This window comes from Mytilus californianus, unplaced genomic scaffold (assembly GCF_021869535.1).
Source record: "Mytilus californianus isolate M0D057914Y unplaced genomic scaffold, xbMytCali1.0.p SCAF_1, whole genome shotgun sequence".
Classification (NCBI taxonomy): Eukaryota; Metazoa; Mollusca; class Bivalvia; order Mytilida; family Mytilidae; genus Mytilus; species Mytilus californianus.
This window is the reverse complement of record NW_026262581.1, coordinates 89,765,011-89,790,946: the sequence shown is the minus strand read 5'-3', so window position 1 is coordinate 89,790,946 and position 25,936 is coordinate 89,765,011. Positions and strand designations below refer to the sequence as shown.

The window sequence follows — 25,936 nt, the reverse complement described above, 5'->3', positions numbered from 1 at the left end:
ATATAGATCCAATAATTCTGATATTTTTGCTGTAGTCATATTTTGATTTATTTGGTGCCCAAGATGAAAGTTCCAAAGTTAAAGTCACCAAAAAATACATTGACCTAAAATATGAATGAAAGTTTATCTATAATCATAATTAAAAAGATACTAAACATGTAATATTTGCTTTAATTTAATGAGAGAAACAACAATCACACTAATTATTTAAGTATGAACTATCAAATGGTGTAAACACAGTGTAATAAATGTCCACTCTTACTTATTTACCAAATCAATATAATTGTAACTTACAGTGGTAATCAATCAAATGTAAACTTCAACTAATCTCACCAGGTCAATTTTTTGCAATTAATTTTGATCTGATTTAATTGTTTAAGTTTAATGTTTTTCTCTTTTTATCACACTTGTGTTTTGTCTGAACCTGTCACAGACAACTGACAAAGAACAATGTATTCCACTTGAAATCAAAATGCAAATATTGGCAAAAAGTGCTAATATTTAACACACCAAAATTGGATCACAACTCAATTGTAAAAAAAAAACTATAAAAATATCCCAATTTATGGTATTTCAACAAAATTGAGTTGAAAATTATAATTTAAAAGGACGATGTTTTATATGTTCACACCAAGAAAAAAATGCCCTTTGAGGTGAGACATTGATTCAACAATCCCAGGCGAAAATCCAGTTGATATTAAACAAAAGATATGGAACTCTATGTTAAAGAAGGTAAAAAAGGCCAAATTGGTAAATTTGAATTGTTTACATCTGTTTCTATGAGATTTAAAAGTTTAACAAATGTGCCTAATTTTATGCATGGTGTTTTTACTTAAATTATGGTATGGAGCTTCGAGATATTTGTAAACTTTTAAATTATAGACAAATTTTCTCAAAACAGTCGATTGTGGTAGGTGCAAATACATGTGGATCTTTTTTTTGTGCATAAGCATAAATTCTGCCGAAAAAATTCCAAAGAAAGCTAACAGATTGATCTTTTTTAAGCATTAATTTGCATCTCTGACCCCAACAACAGTTTTTTGGGAAAAAAAACCAAAATGGGCAATTATTTCATCGAAAAGAGAAAGTCGAGTACACCTTTTTATGTTCAGGCGTGTTTTTGAGTTGACTATTCTGTTTTGAAAACATATATAAAAGAAAAATATTTGATACATCATCTCGCTTCAGATTCTATTACTTTTATATATTTAGGCTCTGGGTTGATATAATAACATTGAAAATTTATAGTACTAAAAAATGAAATATATGGGTCAAGTGAAATACCTTTCTATTGAGTCATAACAACATGCAGAGTAGGTGTGTTTGAATAACAAATTTTTATTAAAAGTACTTGACGACAGACTTTTCAAGTGGATCTTAAAACTGCATAAATTAAAAAAAAACTTCATTTTTTGTGTGTGTTATCTAGGGTAATTAGTCTTCAACCTCTGAAAATTTTTAGACTACCCTTCCATTAAATATTTAATTAGAATTTTTTTGAAAATTTTTGAACTTTCGAAAATTCCCCCCGACAACAGATCAGACAATAGTTTGAAGTTGACCAAATGCATAAAAAAGTACATTAAATGATGCTCAATAGCTAGTAGATACATTTGTCTTTTAAAATACAACAGGCATATAAGGATGGTAATGATGCTATGTGGATAAATTTATCGGTTTTCAAGAGCTATATTGACAGCGCGTCATCACTACAATGGCTTCCATTTTTACGATTACAAAAATTAGGTGGCATAATGGGGAGATAATTTTGATGAAGTAGAATCCTGACTGTTCCATCTTTGTGTCATCATTGTTGTCAACATTAAGGTTGAGTCTGTGGTTAAAGTTTTCATACCCCTTTCTGAATGACAGATTATGTATCTATCCATCCCATGAAAATGTTTGTCACATTCTTAGAAACTATGAATCAGAGCTTTCTGAAAGTTGATATCAAGCTTGATGTTATGCATGCTATAATGTGTGATGTATTTTAACATTCATCGCTCATTAACTTTGTTTACCAGAATACTCGTATATTATTACATTTAATGGCCATGTATGAAATTTATATTGCATTTTTTTCAGGAGCACAATAAATCAGAACTTCCTTAAATTTGGCATCAAGCTTCATGTGGGCATGCTACCCTGTTTAAAAAATACTTATAGAAGGGGTATCAGTAGTTAGCAATAGCTCACAGTTCATCTTGCTTGTATGTCAAAAATGAATTTTATTAACATTGGACGGTCAATAGACAGTAACAAAAGCAAAAGACATTTAACTGATAAATGGTTGTTTTGGTACAAGTAGTTAACATTATATAGAAATATTTTGAAAATGTGTTTTTCTGTTTATCTGATCAATGGATTATCATTTGTATTTTACAAATGATCACTTTATAAAATTTGCTGGAGTTATGGGACTTTGACCATCTTTTGGCATATTATAACATGATGACACTTTTTGAATGCTACTCATCAGAAATTGCAAAAAAATTAAACATTGCAAAAATTGCAAACTGAAAATATCTCATAAAGCACGTCATGATTATTTTTCTTTGCATTTTTTGAAAGTGCACATCAAATTGATTTTGTGTAAAAAAAAGTTAAGGCTTCAACCATGAGTTAAATCAATATTGTATGATATGCTATAAAAGGCACATTAAATTCATGTTACTAGATCTTGTGTTGAAAGATGTTCCATTTCTAACAAAATTAGTATGTAAATAATTTAGCCATATATTGTTAAAGATTGAGTCTCAGTTGTTTGACTCTATTACTAATATTTAAAAATAAAAATTTCAAATTCAATATATCTCACACTCTTTCTAGGATGTAATTGCAGAATAAATCTCATAATCTTATGTTGTGCCACTTGAAGTTTATTCTTCATTTGTTTTGATATACCTTCATACCAGCATGAACATGCATAATCAAAATGACAAAAATGTTTTCCTAGATTGAAAATTTAGACACTCTATGTTTCTATATAAAAATTTAAGCCTTTACTTTTCATGCCCCCGCCGTAGCGGAGGGGCATTAAGTTTTACCCTTGTCCATCTGTACGTAGTCAGTACAACCCAAAATTGGTTACCATTTTCTAACTTTAGTATACCTCAGCCAAATATTATGAAACTTATACACAATGCTTTTTACCACAAAAAACAGATCAAGTTTGAATTTTGGTGGCGTCATTTTTACCGTTCTAGAGTTATGGCCCTTTACAAATGGAAAAATTGCTGATTTTTTTCTTAATAAATTTATCTATCTCTGAAGGTACGGTCCCTGACGATCTAAAAATGGCTAAGGTCAAGCCCCTATTTAAGAAAAATGACACACTCTAGCCTGAAAATTACAGGCCTGTTAGCATTTTAAGTATTGTTTCTAAAATTCTAGAAAAAGCTGCCTATAAGCAACTTGAAAAAGTCTTGATTTCAAATAATTTATTATTTGAGTTTCATTCAGGATTTAGAAGTTCTTATTCAACTGATTCTTGTCTCATTCACTTAATAGATCACATTAAAACTCAAACAGACAAAGGTCTTTTAACAGGCATGTTCCTATTAGACCTACAGAAGGTGTTTGACACAGTAGATCATAAGATACTATGTAAAGAATTAGAAGTTATTGGGGTTAGATCTATATCTTGGTTTTAGTCCTATTTGACAAACAGAAAACAGGTTGTAAGTGTAAATGGGGTAACTTCATAAGTGTGTAATATCACATGTGGTGTCCCTCAAGGCAGCTTACTGGGTCCACTATTGTTTTTGATCTATGTCAATGATGTTCATACTAGCATTGAATCAGATTGTAAAGTTTTGATATATATGCAGATGATACTGCAATTTTATTTTCCCATATAGACCCTGGGATCATCTCTAATAAATTATCCAAAATGCTGGAGTCATGCCATGAGTGGTTAAGGGAGCAACCATTTAACTTCAAGTTGGGGGGTTATGGTTTTTTGTCCGAGTCCGAAATTTTTTTTCTCGCACAAAGCACAAATATTTTTTTTTTTTAAAGTTTTTTGACGCTATCAATCAAATTATTTTTTTTTCAAAATTTAACACTATAAGGTACATGTATGGGGTAAATCATCAATTTGGGGATCAGAATATTTTTATAAGGAAAAAACCATAACCCCCCCCCCTTGAAGTTAAATGGTCGTTCCCTAACTGACAATAAATTGTCCCTACACTTGGGAAAGACAGAGAGTATAATTTTTGGTCCTGGTGGAAAAACCTTGGTGATTTTGCTATCTCTTGTACTAGTATTAATATTGAATCCAAAAATTTTATTAAAATATTTGGGTAAAATAATTGATCTGTTTCTGACTGGTGATTTGATTGTCAATGCTATAGTGAAATAAATGGGGAATGTGTCCATGGGACACAGATGATGCCCCTGCTTGCATATAACGTTATAATGGGAAATAACACAAGAACGGTAAAAGTGACACTACCCAAATTTGTACTTGATCTGAGTTTTGTGGTAATAAGCTTATAAGCATTGTGTATAAGTTTCATAACACTTGGTTGAGGCAAACTTAAGTTCTGCAATTTTTCCATTTGTAAAGGGGTATAACTCTAGAACAGAAAAAGTGACACCACCAAAATTCCAAATTGATCTGTGTTTTGTGGTAATAAGCATTGCTCATAAGTTTCATAAAATTTGTTTGAGGCAAACTAAAGTTAGAGAACAAACAAAAAATTCAGCAATTTTTCCATTTTTAAAGGGACATAACTCTAGAACGGAAAAATGACGCTACCCAAATTCAAACTTGATCTGTGTTTTGTGTTAATAAGCATTGTGTATAAGTTTCAGAACATTTGGTTGAGGCAAACTAAAGTTAGAGAACAGAAACGAATGTAATGGGAATTTTCAGAATTGGGGCTGCATCCCTGAGAAACCTTGCTGAAATACCATCTAGGCCCATGCTCTTACTTGTATTTAAACTACATAGTTCTTTATAAACAAAAACCTCTGTTACATGTTTAAGATTAAAAATTATATCTGATTTCCTTCTCCGAACATAGAAAGATTTTACAACATTTGTAGTGGCACTATACAAATCCTTTGCGCTTGGTAGTTTTTCTACCAGATGCTATCGTTGTAAAGAAAGAGTTAAAACTATTTGATTTTTTTTTTATCATGACAGTTTTACCCATCAATATTTAGAACTATATTTGGATATGATTTAGGATCCTTTTGGTATACCAAATTTTTAAAACTATTCCAAAGTTGTTTTGGATTACTGCTATTTTCTCAAATTTCATTACTATGGTAGTCAGATTTTGCAGTTTTACATGATCTTTGAACATGATTTCTGAGTTCACTAAACTTCTTATAATCTTCAGGATTTTTAGAAATCTTAAAATCAGATTAAAGTTTGTCGCTTAGTTGAATATTTATCAAAATCTCTGCTGACATCCATGGTTCTGATCTTTGTTTTATACAAACTTCTTTATGAGGGCAACACTGTCAAGAATATCCATAATGAGGCAAACGAGGACCAAGAACCGCTGTGCAGCTTGGGAGAGGATGATTCAATATTGAAACCTGCACCCCAAAAGAGTATTTATGAATAAAAAAGACAAGTTTTAAGTTTGCTTAACGTCTAGCGGCAAACTGTATGATTCCGTGCATTTTCAGGACTAGAACAAATAAACAATAAATCCAGTAGTTAGGTTCTTAGTGAAATGTGCTCATTCTGACCAGAAGTATTTGCGTATCTACAATTACATCCCGTATAGCCAAGCAGACGCTACTAATCGGCATGGATTTACTGGGTTGCAATATTTTTTATACCCTACCCCACCTTGGCGTCATTTTTATACCCCCGCTTTAAAAAAGTGGGGGTATACTGTTTTACCTCTGTCTGTCCGTCCGTCCGTCCGTCCATCCATCCGTCCATCCGTCAAGTCCATCCGTCAGTCCGTCCATCCGTCCCATGAATGTTTTTCGTCGCAGCTTTCTGAGGAACTGCATCATAAGAATTTCTGAAATTTGGTTTCAGGGTTTATATCAGTCAGCTATACCGTGTGGTGCGGTTTCAGATTCATCACTCAACAACTTCCTGTTTACCGGACACTTACATATTTTAACTATTAAAATTATCCAGTTGCGGCGGGGGTATCGTCAGTGAGCAGTATCTTGCAGTTACACTTGTTTTTACCGAATAAAGAATCAGTTGTATAAGAATCATTTATTTACAAGGTAGACTTTTCGGACTTAACAAATACCATAATTCTCAACTAGATGCGGTTGGAATCACGATTTCCATCATTATTATTTTTGTCTCATGTTGTTTTCTTTCAAATTGACAATAATTTATTTTTGTCCTTTTGACTGACCATACTCTTTCACTAAATCCTATATGAAAATTCAAGGTTTGATGAATTTTTATCGTGAAATTAATGTTATTTTTAAATGCGCATCAGTATACTAGAATTGAGAATGGAAACGGGGAATGTGTCAAAGAGACAACAACCAGACCAAAGAGCAGAAAACAGCCCAAGGCCACCAATGTTTCTCCAACGCAGCGAGAAAATCCCACACCCGGAGGCAGGCTTCAGCTGGCCCATACACAATAATGTCTACTAGTTCAGCGTAATGGACGCCACACCAAACTCCGAAACATATAAATATTAAAACTAAAATTAAAAAACACACAGGACTAACTAAGGCTAGAGGTTCCTGGCTTGGACAGGCGCATGAATGCTGCGGGTTTAACATATTTTGTGTGATCTCAAACCCTCCATCTATACCTCTAGCCAATGTTGAATAAATAAACACAGAGCACAAAACTATCCAGATGCTCTTCTTGGCGGACTTGTTTTCTTAGTTCTCTTTTGCATTTCATCTTTTCATATTATTCTGTGTTCTCCTGATTTTTAGTTCTTCTATTTTGCTCTCAGTTATAAAAGGCATTTTTCTTTTTTGACATCACTTCTATTACCTTACCAGAGGCTTTCCAGTTTGGTCCTTGTAGGGAGACTTTTTTCTTGACATTTGTTTTGCTGTCTTTGGACAAGGTGTTAATGAAGTTTGATGCCTGTTCATCTGTCTGTATTTAATACTTGTTGGTCGTCAATCTGCTTCTGTAGTGTTTCTATTGTTTTCTGATATGACGATATGTCAATCTGATTAAAATGGAGATCCTGTGTCCAAGCGATGCTTTCAAGGATTTGAAAACGATCCGTTTTACTTTTCTACATTTCGGAATCCTCTGGTTTTGTCGGATTGATACACACCTTCAAAAAATTTGAAGGCTGAAATCTCATTGGCTAAGGTAATAATGACCAGAATATAGTTAAACGGAGTGCTGTCAGATCCTGATAAGCAAAGCTTGGACATTTGATCTGTATTTTAATCAAATTGGACGATATGTTAGAATCCTTCCATTTCAGAATGTTTTAGTTTTTTTGTCGAGCCTGCGGCTTTTGTCGCAGAAAGCTCGACATAGGGATAGTGATCCGGCGGCGGCGTTAACTAACTTCTTAAAAGCATAATATGTCAGAAGGTAGAAGACCTGGATGCTTCATACTTTGTATATAGATGCCTTATGGTATGAAGTTTCCGTCTGTCATATGTCCATTGTCCTTGACCTCATTTTTATGGTTCAGTGACTACTTGAAAAAAAAGTTAAGATTTTTTGTAATGTTAATTTCTCTCAGCTTATTATGAGTAATAGGATAACTATATTTGGTATGTGCGTACCTTGCAAGGTCCTCATGCCTGTCAGACAATTTTCACTTGACCTCGACCTCATTTCATGGATCAGTGAACAAGGTTAAGTTTTCGTGGTCAAGTCCATATCTGAGATACTATAAGCAATAGGTCTACTATATTTGGTGTATGTAATGATAGTAAGGTGTACATGTCCAACTGGCAGGTGTCATCTGACCTTGACCTCATTTTCATGGTTCAGTGGTCATAGTTTAGTTTTTGTGTTTTGGTCTGTTTTTCTAATACTGTATGCAATAGGTCAACTATATTTGGTGTATGGAAATATTTTACGATGTACATGTCAGTCTGGCAGGTTTTTTTTTTACCTTGACCTCATTTTCACGGTTCATTGCTCAATGTTAAGTTTTTGTGTTTTGGTCTGTTTTTCTAATACTGTATGCAATAGGTCAACTATATTTGGTGTATGGAAATATTCAATGATGTACATGTCAATCTGGCAGGTTTTATTTGACCTTGACCTCATTTTCATGGTTCATTGCTTATGTTAAGTTTTTGTGTTTTGGTCTGTTTTTCTTAAACTTTAAGCAATAGGTCAACTATATTTGGTGTATGGAATGATTGTAAGGTGTATATGTCTGTCTGGCAGGTATCATCTGACTTTCACCTCATTTTCATGATTGATTGGTCAATGTTCAGTTTTCCTGGTTAACTTTTTTTCTTAGAAACCTTAAGCAATAGGTCAACTATATTTGATGCATGGAATGATTTTAAGGTGTACATGTCTGTCTGGCAGGGTTCAAATGACCTTGACTTCATTTTCATGGTTCATTTGTCAGTATAGAATTTCCATGGTTTGGTCTGTTTCTTTTATACTATAAGCAATAGGTCATCTATATTCTGTGTATGGAGGGATTGTATTAAAGGTGTACATGTATTTCTGGCTTGGTTTATCTGACCTTGACCTCATTTTCTTGGATCATAAATGTTAATGTGATACTTGTAGTAAAACTTTACATGTAGGACTATCAACATGAAATCAACGGTCAGTATAGTAGGCGAGACATTTCAGCGTGTGCACTCTTGTTTGTTTTGACCCTATTCCCTTTGATCTTATCAAATTCTATTGACATACATGTATTAGTTTTTGCTCTTATTAGAAAGTGGGCTGATCCATTTAGATGGAATTGACCTTCTATTGCTGTGTTCCTAATGTATCTTTACCACTTTTTCCAGGATATAGTCCATTTTTCAGCATGATTTTCCTTAATGGTGGTAAAAGATAGAACATTGACTGTTTTAACATGATGTTTTCTACATAACTCCTTCAGAAGTTTATCATGGTTGTTATTCATTGTTGATATTAGTTATCCGTTTAGATTGACAATTACAATACTACTATGCGAGTCATCATATTTGCCTACTTTTGATTAGATTTATTTCCAGATATTCTTTATATTGAGATATGTCATCGTGTTGGCAAATAATTGTTGATTAGGATAATTACTGTACGAATTTATGCAATTACCACAATGCTTTTCTCTTTTTCAAGTTTTTTTTTAATTTTGTGCGAAAATGTTTTGTGCGATAGAGTTATAACACCCCTTTTCTCTTCTACCGATATCAATATCATTATCATCAAAACATGAGACGTGGTAGTCATAATCGGGGACAATCTTCTGCAGTATATATTGGTTTCATTCGAGTCCGTGTAGACATAGAATATTTGAATAAGATTGAGAATGGAAAGGGGGAATGTGTCAGAGACAACAACCCGACCAAAGAGTAGAAAACAGCCCATGGCTACCAATAAGTCTTCAACTCAGCGAGATAATCCCGCACCCGGAGGCGGGCTTCAGCTGGCCCCTAAACAATAATGTATACTAGTTCAGCGAAATGGACGCCACACTAAACTCTGAAACATATAAATGAACAAAAAATTAAGAAAAACACACAAGACGATCAAAGGCTAGAGGTGATTGACTTGGAACAGGCGCATGATACGCCCGTCGATTTTTCAAAGAATAAAGTTCCATAACTCCTCAATGTCATATGAGAAATTTATTAAAAAAAACTAAAGGGAGGTCATTTTAGTAGATATAAACCAGTCACCAAATTTTCATGAAAACTGCTCAAAGAACTTTTGAGTGATTGTCCGAAAACTGGAAAATCCTTCTTTTTTAATGAATGAAACCCCACAACTCAGAAACGTAAAATCGAAATTTTATATAAATCGAATGGGAGCTCACGTCAATAGATATAAACAATTTACCAAAGTTTCATGAAAACTGCTCACAGCATTTTTGAGGTATTATCCGAAAAATGGAAAATCCCCGTTTTTAATGAATAAAATTCCATAACTCGGAAACGTAAAATCCTAAATTTATGAAAATCGAAAGGGAGCTCACGTCAATAGATATAAACAATTCACCAAAGTTTCAAGCAAATTGTTTAAAGCGTTTTTGAGTTATTGTTCGATATGGTGACGCGGACGGACGGACGGATGGACAACAGTATGCCATAATACGTCCCGTAAACGGGCTTTTAAAATTAGTTAATAGATGAATAGTTCTTTTCCATATTGTTTTCTGTAGAAGCCTTCGGTTGTGGCGGATTTCTCGTCCCGCGTTGTTCTGTATATAGCTTGTGTTCTTTCCTGAGCTGAAGCTATTTTCGAGAAGGTCGTTTAGGATTTAATTTGCTCTGATTCATATATGGTGGTGGTAGTAGAATTTACTGCTTGGTTTATTTCTAATGGTGCTTAATTGTGGCTTCTGTATTTGCCCTGGGTTGCAGCTGTGGCAAATGTTTATATTTTATTCGGTACCATACTTTGTGTTGGTATTTGATTAGCTGGTTTTACTGCTGTCTGTTCAAGTTAAAGATAGTTGGTACAGCTGTTGGATAATTTCACGTCTTGTTGGATGTTATTTGGTTGATTTCTGTCTTGTTTTAATTTTGATCCTGTTTGTTGCGTTTGTAGCATCAAGTGTGATAAAGACTACTGGTTGTATTTAGGAACATGAGCTGGATCATTCGTTGTTCAACCTGTTTCCCTCTCATTTCAAGCATAGTACGATCAATCTGATACATTACCTCGTGAATATTCATCATAACTTATAATACAAAAAAACTGCAAGTAAATAATTTTAACCCGGTTACAATGTTTAAGCTGAGACTAATACAGTGAATTTATCTCTTTCGAGTCCTAGGTCCAATATATGAAACTTTTATTATAAATACAGCCATTTTAATCTGGGAATAGTATATATTACAATAAATACATATGATCTAGGAGTATACAAATGTACAATATATAGTACTGTCCCAGTTATAATACAGAATTTATATGATTTTTACAATTATTCAAGTAGCCTTAAAAGTGGCTCTGTCATATTTGTATAACCAAGGATTTTTCTTTGATATATTATATAATATTCCAATTGATATTTATATAAAATACCTTATCCGAATATATACGCGTATGTTTCGTTTTGTAAAAATTACAAGTAAAATTTATTGATTTCTTTTTCTGTGCACATGTGACCACAGTTTCCATGACGTCATAGACACTGCACAACTGGGTCGTGCTTGGCAACCGATCCTCCATACTGTCTTAAAAAATAGCAACAGATGTGTTTTTGGGATATAATTTGATGCCAGACAGTAATTCTACATCTCATTGACCATGTAAACAACAAATTTGAGGTGAGATCATTGAATGATTAACAAATGAAGACAAAATTGGTCTCCAGGCAAAATCTCAGGGTCATAAACAATCAGGAGGGGGGAAAATGTCAACACGAGTCAAACCCCTGCCTATTCAACCACTCTCGGTTCAAAGAACAAGGTCCATGCTGACCACTGGCGATATGTATTCTCATCAAACAACAATAGATGCAGCCCAACATTTACCACCCCTTACAAGTCAAACTGTAGGGGGTGGGGGTGCCCATAGTGCCCACATAGCGAGTGGCGTGAAGGTGCAGCAGTTATATGAAGACCACAAACATCACTCGCATTCAAAACATCATGGACAGCATACAGGAGATTCATCTAAAGATTCCAATGTTGTAGCACGTCCAAGTTCAAGTGCAGGAAGTATTGGGAGCAAAGGCGGTTCCGCAGCCCGACGTAACACTGCATGGAGTCCAGAATCGGCAATGAAACAGTTTATGCATAAATTGACATCTTTCGAGCATCATGAAATTTTTAATTTTCCGTCTGTCTTTTTCGTGGGACAAAATGCAAAGAAAAGGCAAGGTGTTGTAGGCGGTGCAAACAACAATGGTTATGATGATGACCAAGGCTCCTATATTCATGTTCCACATGATCATATAGCATATCGTTACGAAGTATTAAAAGTAATAGGAAAAGGAAGCTTTGGTCAAGTAGTAAAGGCATATGATCATAAAGTAGCTCAGCATATTGCTTTAAAAATGGTCCGTAATGAAAAACGCTTTCACCGACAAGCACAAGAAGAAATTAGAATTTTAGAGCACCTTAAAAAGCAAGACAAGGACAATACTATGAACATAGTTCATATGTTAGAACATTTTTCATTCCGTAATCACATATGTATTACATTTGAATTACTTAGTATGAACTTGTATGAACTCATTAAGAAAAATAAATTCCAGGGATTCAGTTTACAACTCGTTAGAAAGTTTGCTCACTCAATTTTGCAGTGTTTAGATGCATTGTATAAAAATAGAATCATTCATTGTGACCTTAAACCAGAGAACATTCTTTTGAAACAGCAGGGTCGTAGTGGAATTAAAGTAATAGACTTTGGTTCAAGTTGTTATGAACATCAACGTATATACACATACATTCAGTCTAGGTTTTATAGAGCACCTGAAGTGATTCTCGGTGCAAAGTACGGAATGCCTATAGATATGTGGAGTTTAGGATGTATCTTAGCAGAATTGTTAACAGGATATCCACTGTTTCCAGGAGAAGATGAAGGTGATCAATTAGCTTGCATTGTTGAACTGAATGGCATGCCACCCCAAAAGTTATTAGATCAGTCAAAGAGAGCACGTAATTTTATCAGTTCAAAAGGGTATCCAAGATACTGTACAGTTACAACATTACCTGATGGCAGCACTGTACTGAATGGTGGACGGTCAAGAAGAGGAAAACCTAGAGGTCCTCCTAATAGTAAAGATCTGGTAACTGCATTGAAAGGATGTGAAGATCCATTGTTTTCTGATTTTATGAAGAGATGTTTAGATTGGGATCCATCAACCCGAATGACCCCAGGTCAGGCATTGCGACATCCGTGGTTGAGACGAAGGTTGCCAAAACCACCACCAAATGAAGTAAGAACCGACTCTGCTTCACGAAGGAAGACATCTACAGCTAATACTGCAAGTGTAATAATTTCAAAAGGGCCACAAAGTGGAAATTCAAGTAGCAAAGGACGAAACCCAGTAACTTATGATGAAATGTCGGCTCCGATGCCCCCTCGAACAAAACTGCCACAAATAGGATCAACAACGTAGAGATTATCTTTTACAAGTATTGTGATGCAAAATTTTGTGAATTGCCGTCCAAAATTTCTTGATCTAGTGTTTTAACAGATCATCATGCACCCTAAATTTATTGCCTGATGTTCAGTAATAAATGATTGTGTGATTCACTTTATATTCTGGAAAGCCAAATTCTGTTCATGGTTGAAAGTCCAAGTATATTATATGCACCAGTATAACTGAACAAGTCTGGAGTATTTAAGTCCATAGATATATTCATGTGTGTGTATGCAAATGATATAGTAACTGAAACAGTTTCTTTTACTTGTTAAGTCTTTGGATAGTGTTGAGAGATATATGCTTCATCAGAAAAATCCAGGAGTTTTTATTCAATATAAGCCTTTCTGTGATCAGCATTGTTATTTTAACATTTTGACTGAAGGCTGTATTTATTTGAAACCATGTGATGTACTGTGAGTGCTACTTTGATTATTAATAACTTATTGTTTGTTTTATTTCAGAATGCTATAAGGCTCCAATTTTTCTTGTAATATCTCTTTTTATAAAAATATTTTGGATTATGATATATGTATTGACGTGACCAACATGTATTTGGTGAAAAGAAACACCAAGATTATTCTTTAACTTCCTGCATAAAAGAAATGTTGTTGTCACTACATGCAAAGAGAAAATTTAAAATACAAACAAAACAGGTATTGTCATTTTGTAACTAAACACCACTGTCTTAATTCAACCTATTTTGTATTTTTATTTTATTATATGTTGGTGTAATCATAGCTAAGTATTGTCAACTTGACCCTGATAACTTTGAAATGTGATGTTTCAAAAAGAATGTGCTTTAAAAATCCCCAGATATACTAGATATTTCCTCAAATGACGACATAAAATTATAAAAATACAGTGAAATATTTGGCATTATTATAAACATATTATTGTTGACTTTTAAATAGGAAATGTATACATTTTATACATTCATATCTGTTGGCCCTATCTATAATTTGCAGTATACATGTATTGTATTTGACATAAATTGCAATGAAAAAAATGCAGTTATTTTATAAGCTTACTTTACTAAACTGAAATGCATATTGGAAAATTATTATTTCTTTAATATATTGGAAAATTGTTATCAGCTATAAAAAGTCAACTATGTGAAAATTTAATTTTGGTTCTTTCTTAAAAAAAAAATGAAAAAAAATCTTTGAATTAATGAGAGGCCAGTCTCAAAGGGTAAATTAATTGTGAATAGACCAAAATCATGCCATTTTTTTTAATTCAAATGATGATTCATTGTTGCCAAACTACCCCTGCTTGTTGATATGTGCATGTAAATACACAACTGGTTTTCATCAGTAAGGTTAATAATATCCCCAATGGCATTGCTGTCTATATGATATCCACAAATTGTCTGTCAAAGAAATACAGGTCATGAGTAACAAGACCAGAATTCAGACATATTGATCTAGGTACATAGGTTAGAAATCAATATCTGTGCATATTTGAACTAAGCATGGAAGTATTACCATACATTTTCATTTGACCAGCAACTAACCTTCATTCCTATTTTATTTGTATTTTTGTTTAGTACAAAGTCATTTCATATGAACAGTAATTAAACGATCAATTGCTGGGAAAACACAATCGACAGAAATAATTGTTGTCCAACATCGTTTAATACTATAGCATAAAAAATTACTTTTTTTTCTAAATAAAAGCATTTATATCTAAATATGAAGATGAAACATTAAATTTTAGTTATAAATTTGTGTAATGGGATGTGCTTAACACAGCTGTTTTATTTAGGATGTTTTTTTTTAGGAAGAGATTTTTTAAACTTGACAAATTTTTGTACAAAACTTTTTTCAAACCAGGGATATGCTTTATAGGGTACTTTTTCTTGGATACATTTCATACATACAGTTTCAGATGTATATATACTCAGGTATAACTTTTTATAAATGCACACCCCTTTCAAAATCTCACCAATCATTTTTCACTTTTTCTAAATAAAAACAGAGAAACTTAAGATTTTGACGCATAGTTTAAAGACATGACTTTCAGAAGAAATAAAACAATTGAATGAAAATTTTTATCATTATTCAAATTTGGTTAATACCCGACATAATATATATATATAGATTGTGTGTTGTTGTGTTGTTCTACTTCTCACTGCCATGTTTTTATCTTGAGATATAAATAGAAGTGTGTACTACAGAGTGTTTTAAGTTGCTGTGGCATTTACATGTATACTACTATACCAGTTCAGAATTTTAGCAATGACTTTTAGATGTCCTTGAAAGTATTTTATTTTTTTTCTGTTTCCATAAAGATATTTGCAGTAAATAAGTAATTAATACATCTCCAGAATTTCATATACATTTTGTACATGTGTTGGTTAATCTTTCACAAAAAAAATATTGAGAAAAAGTCAAGATAATTTTACACAAAAAATGCTACTGGTTTACATTTGCATATCCCATTATGCAATCTCATAACATTCAGTATATATTATATATATTCTAATTTAATACTTTTATTAATAAGCATATCGGTGCAATGAATACAGTTATATGATTTGTATTGAGTCAACAATATTTTAATTTGATATTTCTATAGATGAGTCAAAGGGACATGATTTAAAAATGTGTTTCTACTACAAAAGCTACAGGCTTCATGTTTTGAAACTCTTGCCTTTAATATATTTAGCTGGATATGGTGAGGAAGTAGAATTGATATCTGGACAGTGATTTATCTGACCTGTACCAGATTAATTGAACATAGATTCTCTTGGTTCTGTCTTTATCATGAGAGAAGTTATTTGGATGTAATTAATTCCTTGTGATATTTCACAGTCAAATAGTTGATTACAAGTCTAGTGGGTGGGCATGTCTGTTATATCAATAAGTAATGCTTAATGGCAAAGTAATATACTCTGGGTCAATAAAAAACATATTGCTACTGTTAGGTAAGCTATGGAGGTTTATTATTATATATGACACTCATTTGCTGTAATGAAGTGCAGTTGATATTTACTTAGTCTTTGGTTTGTAATAATGACGTTTTATACTGTCCTTGATAAATCAGTATTGATAAAGCATTCGTCATGTTATTTTGTTAAGATCAGGCAAGTTTGTCAGTATAATCCTCCACCGCTAATAAGAACAAATTTTTTTTTCAATAAAAAGTGGATAATAAGGAAAAGGGGCTGTCTACTAACAATCGTTCTAAACTGGGTAAAACTGTCTACCACAAGATGTTTAATACATGTATCACGATCAAAAGTTAAGGTCAGTTGACATTGTGTTGCAATGGGTTGTGCTTTGCTTTTCAACACTGTTTGGGTTTTATTTAAAAATCATTGAAATTTCTTCAATGGTTCAATACATTCAACAACTGGGTCCATATGTTTTACACATAAAGTGCAAATGTGTTTGGTGAAACAGTTCCTGAAAGTATGACAGAAGATTTAAAATATACTAGTCCATCAGTATTATAAATAATGTTCATTGCTATAAATTCTTGTCATACATGTGCATGAGGGATGATGTGTGTAGTGTATTATGCTTCCTTAATTTGTACTGTAAATTTTAACTTTAAACCTGATACAAAAATATGTTTGCATAATGATTTGGGAAAAGGGTGGTTCTTACTCCCTACGTTTTATTTTAAGAAAAAGTGCAACATCACATTTTTATATTTTCATATTTTTTAATAGAGGGGAAAGCTTATAATTAGTTGTACATTAAAAATATTTCAAAATTCTTTTAAACCAAAATTTTTTTTTAACTTGTTAGAAATGACAGTGTATAAATCCATTGTCTTGTAATTTTTCTGGTTTTAAGTTAAAAGATTTCTTTGTTGTTCTTTTAGTGTCATTCTCTGCATTTTTTATTAGAACTTATTATGGTAGAATGTATTTTTTTTAAACGCATATCTTTTGTTTCTGGATCACAGAGCCTTTTAATTATATGTAATTTTACCCTAATCAGTTTTGGATAAAAGCTTCAATGACACTTTATATCTAGTCAATGTTGAGAAGTACCCATGCTGTTACATAGTTCTATTCAATAGGTTAAGATGTAGTTTTATTTTATATGAAAGAGCACTGGTAAGGCTGGTTAACACAATGTTCTCATAAACTTGTGACTTACATGTAATGCAGAGAATGGCACATGGTGTAAAGCATTGGTTGTGAGTGAATACATGTATGAGTCTGAATTGTTTTATATGTTATTTGTGTTTTTTAAGTCGTTATTTTATATTTTACCAATATTTTTAAACATATTTTTTATTTGTATATACAAATTTTGTTTAAAAGAAAATCAGGATTTATAAATATTGTAAATAGCTCTATTGCAATCTTTCTTATATTGTTCAATTGAAGTGTGATGTTTACTTGTTTGAAACTAGACTGTCAAATTCTTACACATCTTTGTTTTTTAAAAACGACAAAAATCCTGCAGATTTTTAACTTGATGAAACTCATTTTTGTAACAGTGACTCTGTATCGTTATATTAACAGAAGTGTAATGAAGTCAAAAATATGTATATTAAAATGACACAACATATAATTATCTTCTTTTTTTAGGAGCCAAACAATAATGGCATGGCCGTAAAAAATATATCCAGTTTATAACATTTATGGCTCGAAACTATATTTGCAATCACTTGGCATCCATGTGGTCCATCGTAATTATCTGTTTACTTTAACAAAACAGTTTTCCTCAGAAACAACTGAGCCAATGATCGTTTGGGTATCTAGTTATCATCAATTTCCAAATGATCCTGCCCCATCTAAAATGACCAACTTTGCTATAAATAGCACATTGGGGGTAAAATGCAAGTTTTGTCTATCATCTTTTTTAGAAGTTCTGGTCCTTGAATTATGATTTTTACCTTTTTTTTTCATTTTACCTAATACTATAGAGAAAAGGTAAACTTTAAAAAGGTAAAATGATCAGCATAACAAGATCTTCAAATATATCAACATGGCCAAAATAGTCAGTAGATTCCTTTTTGAAGTTATTGCTCTTTGATAAAATTTAGTGGATAAAGAAAAAATGTACACAGCTAAAATGATCAGCAAGACAAGATCTACAAATTAATCCACCCAGAGTTCTCGAAATCTTTTTTTGCCTGGTGGTCCTTGAAGAAAATATGCAGGTCCTCACTATCATTTCTATTGCAAATTACCAAAATTGTGTTGGTCCTTCCCAAAAATGTGGTGGTCAAATCCCTAGGACCATGACTTATCGAGAACTCTGATCCACATGCCTAAAACCTTTTTGCCTATTATCTTGAAAACTACAATAGATACAGAGAAACTTCAAATAGTAAAAATGACCAGATCTACAAATATGTCAACATGTCCCAAATATTGTCAGTCTCCCCTTGAGGAGTTCTTGCTATGTAATGGTGATTTTGACGCATTTTTGGTAATAACCAGTAGATAAAGAAAAACTACAAACAGCCTAAATGATATACATGTAAAAGTAAGACAACATCTACAAAAGTCATCATAGCAGAAATTGTCAATAAACTCTTTATAGAGTTATTGCTGCTAAGAGACTATTTTTATACCCCTGCCGTAGCTGAGGGGGCATTAAGTTTTACCCTTGTCCGTCTGTACGTACGTCCCAAAGTTGGTTTCCGTTCTCTAACTTTGCCTCAACCAAATGTTATGAAACTTATACACAATGCTTATTACCACAAAACACAGATCAAGTTTGAATTTGGTGGCGTCACTTTAACCGTTCTAGAGTTATGCCCCTTTACAAATGGAAAAATTGCTGAATTTTTTGTTTCCGTTCTCTAACTTTAGTTGGCCTCGACCAAATGTTATGAAACTTATACACAATGCTTATTACCACAAAACACAGATCAAGTTTGAATTTTGGTGGTGTCACTATAACTGTTCTAGAGTTATGCCCCTTTACAAATGGAAAAATTGCTGAATTTTTCGTTTCTGTTCTCTAACTTTAGTTGGCCTCAACCAAATATTATGAAACTTATACACAATACTTATTACCACAAAACTCAGATCAAGTACAATTTGGGTAAGTGTCACTTTTACCGTTCTTCAGTTATGTGCCTTTATAACTTTATATGATGTGCAAGCGGGGGCATCATCTGTGTCCCATGGACACATTCCCAATTTATTTTGTCTCACTTTGACCGAGTCAAAAAGTGAGACTTAGGTATGCTGTTTCTGGCTGCAGTGTCAACAATTTATTGGTTTGTGATCAGGTCATTTTAAGAGAAACATGAATGGTAAATGGTATACAGTTGTGTAAACATTTGCACATCTCATTTCCATGGAGAAATTATTTGTCCCCACCCTTGTCCCCACCCCTTAGTCGTGGTCTATTAACCGAAACCTTTTGCATACTTTAGTTAAATGTTGAAGTTTGTGATTAGGTCAGTGTCAGGGGGACCACTTATGATAAGTGAATGATTGATATTTAGTATGCAGTTGTATAAGACTTGGCAGATCTCATTTCCATGGAGATTATTTGTCCCTTTTCCTTAGTCAGGATCATTGACTTTGAAACTTTTGCATAGAAAATGTATACATATTAAAGTTTGTGATTAGGTCAGTTTAAGGGGAACCACTATAATAATGATATTTAGAAAGCAGTTGCATTAACATTGGAATATCTTATATTTTAGAAATTATTTGGCCCTATTCCTTCTGTCACAGTTCTTTGGCTGAGTATTTTGCATAATTTACATGTTAAAGTTTCAAAATTTGCATTTTATTATCCAAATTATATACAGGCGAGACCTAGTTTATGTTCCCCTTTTTTACTTTTTTGGCAAAAACTTTAGAAGATGGAGAGAAACTGTAAAAAGCAAATAAGGTTTAACAAGAGAAGATCTACAAATAGATCATGAAAAAAGCCAAAATTGTTTGTCCACTTCTTGTAGCAGTTATTGATTGCTCTTGAATGGCGTTTTTTACCCAGTTTTTTGTTGTTTTTGTCAAAACTGTAGTCAGTGGGTAGACATTGTAATCGTTAAAATATCATCTATAATACAAGATAAAAAAATAGAGATATCTGTCATGAATTACATTCATATTGGAGAGTAGCCATTGTTAAAGATGCACATAAATCCAGGTGTGCAACACAGTCTCTTTAGGACTTCTAGGGAATTTTTGTTTTAAGGAAATGTTAAGTGCTGATAAGTTTAGCCCTTTCCGACCTATTTTTAGCTCACCTGATCGGAAACGTCTCATCACTTTTCGTTCGTTGTCTTTCTCTTAACTTTTACAAAAATTCTCTGAAACTACTGGAACCAAACTTGATCAAAATTATCATAGTTTGTATTGGTTAAAAAATGTGTCCGATTATCCTGCCTGTCAGTAGAAATTTTCAGAATGTTGGGATCTACCTACTGCCCATTTAAATCATAACTGTCAAACGACTTGTTAAAGAGTGGTTGCCCTTAAAAAAACATTTTACAATTTTTGTCTTGCCTTGACGGAGTCAAAAAGCGAGACATAGGTATGCTGTTTCCGGCATCGGCACATCTCATTTCCATGGAGATTGTTTAGCCCTGTACCTTCAGTCATGGTTCATTGACTTTAAATATTTGCATAACTTACACGTTAAAGTATTGCTATTTTAATTTCTCTGTGTTAACAGTTTATTATCTTATTTTTTAAATTTTATCTTGAAAACTATAATAGATACAGAGAGATCCACAAATTGATGAAAATGGTCTAGTTATTTTCCTTGACGATTTTTATCATTTCTTAATCCAGTGGTTGTTTGCTGCCAGTCATTATTTTTTTTATCGTAATCGTGCTTACTTTATGGTAAGAGTTTTGCTCATTGTTAAAGAGCTTGCGATGACCTCCTGTTTTGTCCTTGATCTCACTTTCATCAATTCACGATCACCTTGGTTTCTGCTGTAGCGTACTCTCCACGGCGTGTCGGTCTAAGTGTATTCAAATTTCATTCACATTTTATCCTTCTGAAAATGTATATACTAATTACTTCTTGACGTAACTTGGCATTATACATCTATTATTCAATCATTTTCAAACTCCAATTTGTGCTTAAAATGCATGCAATATTTTCAACTGGACTTTAAACAAACCATAATCAATCAATCCAGTGGGGAAAAAATAAGCGTAGGTTTACTACCAGGTGATTATGAGCAAATTTTTAATCTATTATATGGAAAACCGCTACAGATTTAGGAAATCTGACAGGCTGGCATAGAAATGTTAAGTGTCCAATTACATCAAAACTAAGACAACTTCTTATAGAAATTATTGCCCTTAAATGTCGAATTTTATTTTTTTTTATGCTCCTCATTTTGAAAACTATATTTGATATAGAGAAAAATTATCAGCAAGACAAGATCTACAAAAAAGTAAACCTAGCCAAATCGACAGTCGACTCCTTATTGGAGTTATTGCCCTTTAATGAAGATTTTTATCAATCTTTTGCGTGTTTACCCATTGTCTAGAACACTATAATTGATAGATCAAATCAAATCAATTTTATTGGTGTAAAATCCAAGTATTTGATTGTTATACCAAGACAAACATGACAATATTTACAAACATACAATAATTAAAGTCTAAATTACAAGTCTAGTGGGTGGGCATGTCTGTTATATCAATAAGTAATGCTTAATGGCAAAGTAATATACTCTGGGTCAATAAAAAACATATTGCTACTGTTAGGTAAGCTATGGAGGTTTATTATTATATATGACACTCATTTGCTGTAATGAAGTGCAGTTGATATTTACTTAGTCTTTGGTTTGTAATAATGACGTTTTATACTGTCCTTGATAAATCAGTATTGATAAAGCATTCGTCATGTTATTTTGTTAAGATCAGGCAAGTTTGTCAGTATAATCCTCCACCGCTAATAAGAACAAATTTTTTTTTCAATAAAAAGTGGATAATAAGGAAAAGGGGCTGTCTACTAACAATCGTTCTAAACTGGGTAAAACTGTCTACCACAAGATGTTTAATACATGTATCACGATCAAAAGTTAAGGTCAGTTGACATTGTGTTGCAATGGGTTGTGCTTTGCTTTTCAACACTGTTTGGGTTTTATTTAAAAATCATTGAAATTTCTTCAATGGTTCAATACATTCAACAACTGGGTCCATATGTTTTACACATAAAGTGCAAATGTGTTTGGTGAAACAGTTCCTGAAAGTATGACAGAAGATTTAAAATATACTAGTCCATCAGTATTATAAATAATGTTCATTGCTATAAATTCTTGTCATACATGTGCATGAGGGATGATGTGTGTAGTGTATTATGCTTCCTTAATTTGTACTGTAAATTTTAACTTTAAACCTGATACAAAAATATGTTTGCATAATGATTTGGGAAAAGGGTGGTTCTTACTCCCTACGTTTTATTTTAAGAAAAAGTGCAACATCACATTTTTATATTTTCATATTTTTTAATAGAGGGGAAAGCTTATAATTAGTTGTACATTAAAAATATTTCAAAATTCTTTTAAACCAAAATTTTTTTTTAACTTGTTAGAAATGACAGTGTATAAATCCATTGTCTTGTAATTTTTCTGGTTTTAAGTTAAAAGATTTCTTTGTTGTTCTTTTAGTGTCATTCTCTGCATTTTTTATTAGAACTTATTATGGTAGAATGTATTTTTTTTAAACGCATATCTTTTGTTTCTGGATCACAGAGCCTTTTAATTATATGTAATTTTACCCTAATCAGTTTTGGATAAAAGCTTCAATGACACTTTATATCTAGTCAATGTTGAGAAGTACCCATGCTGTTACATAGTTCTATTCAATAGGTTAAGATGTAGTTTTATTTTATATGAAAGAGCACTGGTAAGGCTGGTTAACACAATGTTCTCATAAACTTGTGACTTACATGTAATGCAGAGAATGGCACATGGTGTAAAGCATTGGTTGTGAGTGAATACATGTATGAGTCTGAATTGTTTTATATGTTATTTGTGTTTTTTAAGTCGTTATTTTATATTTTACCAATATTTTTAAACATATTTTTTATTTGTATATACAAATTTTGTTTAAAAGAAAATCAGGATTTATAAATATTGTAAATAGCTCTATTGCAATCTTTCTTATATTGTTCAATTGAAGTGTGATGTTTACTTGTTTGAAACTAGACTGTCAAATTCTTACACATCTTTGTTTTTTAAAAACGACAAAAATCCTGCAGATTTTTAACTTGATGAAACTCATTTTTGTAACAGTGACTCTGTATCGTTATATTAACAGAAGTGTAATGAAGTCAAAAATATGTATATTAAAATGACACAACATATAATTATCTTCTTTTTTTAGGAGCCAAACAATAATGGCATGGCCGTAAAAAATATATCCAGTTTATAACATTTATGGCTCGAAACTATATTTGCAATCACTTGGCATCCATGTGGTCCATCGTAATTATCTGTTTACTTTAACAAAACAGTTTTCCTCAGAAACAACTGAGCCAATGATCGTTTGGGTATCTAGTTATCATCAATTTCCAAATGATCCTGCCCCATCTAAAATGACCAACTTTGCTATAAATAGCACATTGGGGGTAAAATGCAAGTTTTGTCTATCATCTTTTTTAGAAGTTCTGGTCCTTGAATTATGATTTTTACCTTTTTTTTTCATTTTACCTAATACTATAGAGAAAAGGTAAACTTTAAAAAGGTAAAATGATCAGCATAACAAGATCTTCAAATATATCAACATGGCCAAAATAGTCAGTAGATTCCTTTTTGAAGTTATTGCTCTTTGATAAAATTTAGTGGATAAAGAAAAAATGTACACAGCTAAAATGATCAGCAAGACAAGATCTACAAATTAATCCACCCAGAGTTCTCGAAATCTTTTTTTGCCTGGTGGTCCTTGAAGAAAATATGCAGGTCCTCACTATCATTTCTATTGCAAATTACCAAAATTGTGTTGGTCCTTCCCAAAAATGTGGTGGTCAAATCCCTAGGACCATGACTTATCGAGAACTCTGATCCACATGCCTAAAACCTTTTTGCCTATTATCTTGAAAACTACAATAGATACAGAGAAACTTCAAATAGTAAAAATGACCAGATCTACAAATATGTCAACATGTCCCAAATATTGTCAGTCTCCCCTTGAGGAGTTCTTGCTATGTAATGGTGATTTTGACGCATTTTTGGTAATAACCAGTAGATAAAGAAAAACTACAAACAGCCTAAATGATATACATGTAAAAGTAAGACAACATCTACAAAAGTCATCATAGCAGAAATTGTCAATAAACTCTTTATAGAGTTATTGCTGCTAAGAGACTATTTTTATACCCCTGCCGTAGCTGAGGGGGCATTAAGTTTTACCCTTGTCCGTCTGTACGTACGTCCCAAAGTTGGTTTCCGTTCTCTAACTTTGCCTCAACCAAATGTTATGAAACTTATACACAATGCTTATTACCACAAAACACAGATCAAGTTTGAATTTGGTGGCGTCACTTTAACCGTTCTAGAGTTATGCCCCTTTACAAATGGAAAAATTGCTGAATTTTTTGTTTCCGTTCTCTAACTTTAGTTGGCCTCGACCAAATGTTATGAAACTTATACACAATGCTTATTACCACAAAACACAGATCAAGTTTGAATTTTGGTGGTGTCACTATAACTGTTCTAGAGTTATGCCCCTTTACAAATGGAAAAATTGCTGAATTTTTCGTTTCTGTTCTCTAACTTTAGTTGGCCTCAACCAAATATTATGAAACTTATACACAATACTTATTACCACAAAACTCAGATCAAGTACAATTTGGGTAAGTGTCACTTTTACCGTTCTTCAGTTATGTGCCTTTATAACTTTATATGATGTGCAAGCGGGGGCATCATCTGTGTCCCATGGACACATTCCCAATTTATTTTGTCTCACTTTGACCGAGTCAAAAAGTGAGACTTAGGTATGCTGTTTCTGGCTGCAGTGTCAACAATTTATTGGTTTGTGATCAGGTCATTTTAAGAGAAACATGAATGGTAAATGGTATACAGTTGTGTAAACATTTGCACATCTCATTTCCATGGAGAAATTATTTGTCCCCACCCTTGTCCCCACCCCTTAGTCGTGGTCTATTAACCGAAACCTTTTGCATACTTTAGTTAAATGTTGAAGTTTGTGATTAGGTCAGTGTCAGGGGGACCACTTATGATAAGTGAATGATTGATATTTAGTATGCAGTTGTATAAGACTTGGCAGATCTCATTTCCATGGAGATTATTTGTCCCTTTTCCTTAGTCAGGATCATTGACTTTGAAACTTTTGCATAGAAAATGTATACATATTAAAGTTTGTGATTAGGTCAGTTTAAGGGGAACCACTATAATAATGATATTTAGAAAGCAGTTGCATTAACATTGGAATATCTTATATTTTAGAAATTATTTGGCCCTATTCCTTCTGTCACAGTTCTTTGGCTGAGTATTTTGCATAATTTACATGTTAAAGTTTCAAAATTTGCATTTTATTATCCAAATTATATACAGGCGAGACCTAGTTTATGTTCCCCTTTTTTACTTTTTTGGCAAAAACTTTAGAAGATGGAGAGAAACTGTAAAAAGCAAATAAGGTTTAACAAGAGAAGATCTACAAATAGATCATGAAAAAAGCCAAAATTGTTTGTCCACTTCTTGTAGCAGTTATTGATTGCTCTTGAATGGCGTTTTTTACCCAGTTTTTTGTTGTTTTTGTCAAAACTGTAGTCAGTGGGTAGACATTGTAATCGTTAAAATAT

General features: G+C 32.7%; 1 protein-coding gene across 1 annotated transcript; it reads left to right on the top strand.

Annotated features, from left to right (window-relative positions):
- The first annotated feature begins 11,234 nt into the window (after nucleotides 1-11,234).
- On the top strand, nucleotides 11,235-17,749 carry LOC127709823 (dual specificity tyrosine-phosphorylation-regulated kinase 2-like). Its single transcript, XM_052215486.1, has one exon. It carries the CDS (start codon nucleotides 11,478-11,480, stop codon nucleotides 13,188-13,190), a length of 1,713 nt encoding a protein of 570 aa, XP_052071446.1. The 5' UTR covers nucleotides 11,235-11,477; the 3' UTR covers nucleotides 13,191-17,749.
- The last annotated feature ends 8,187 nt before the right edge of the window (nucleotides 17,750-25,936 follow it).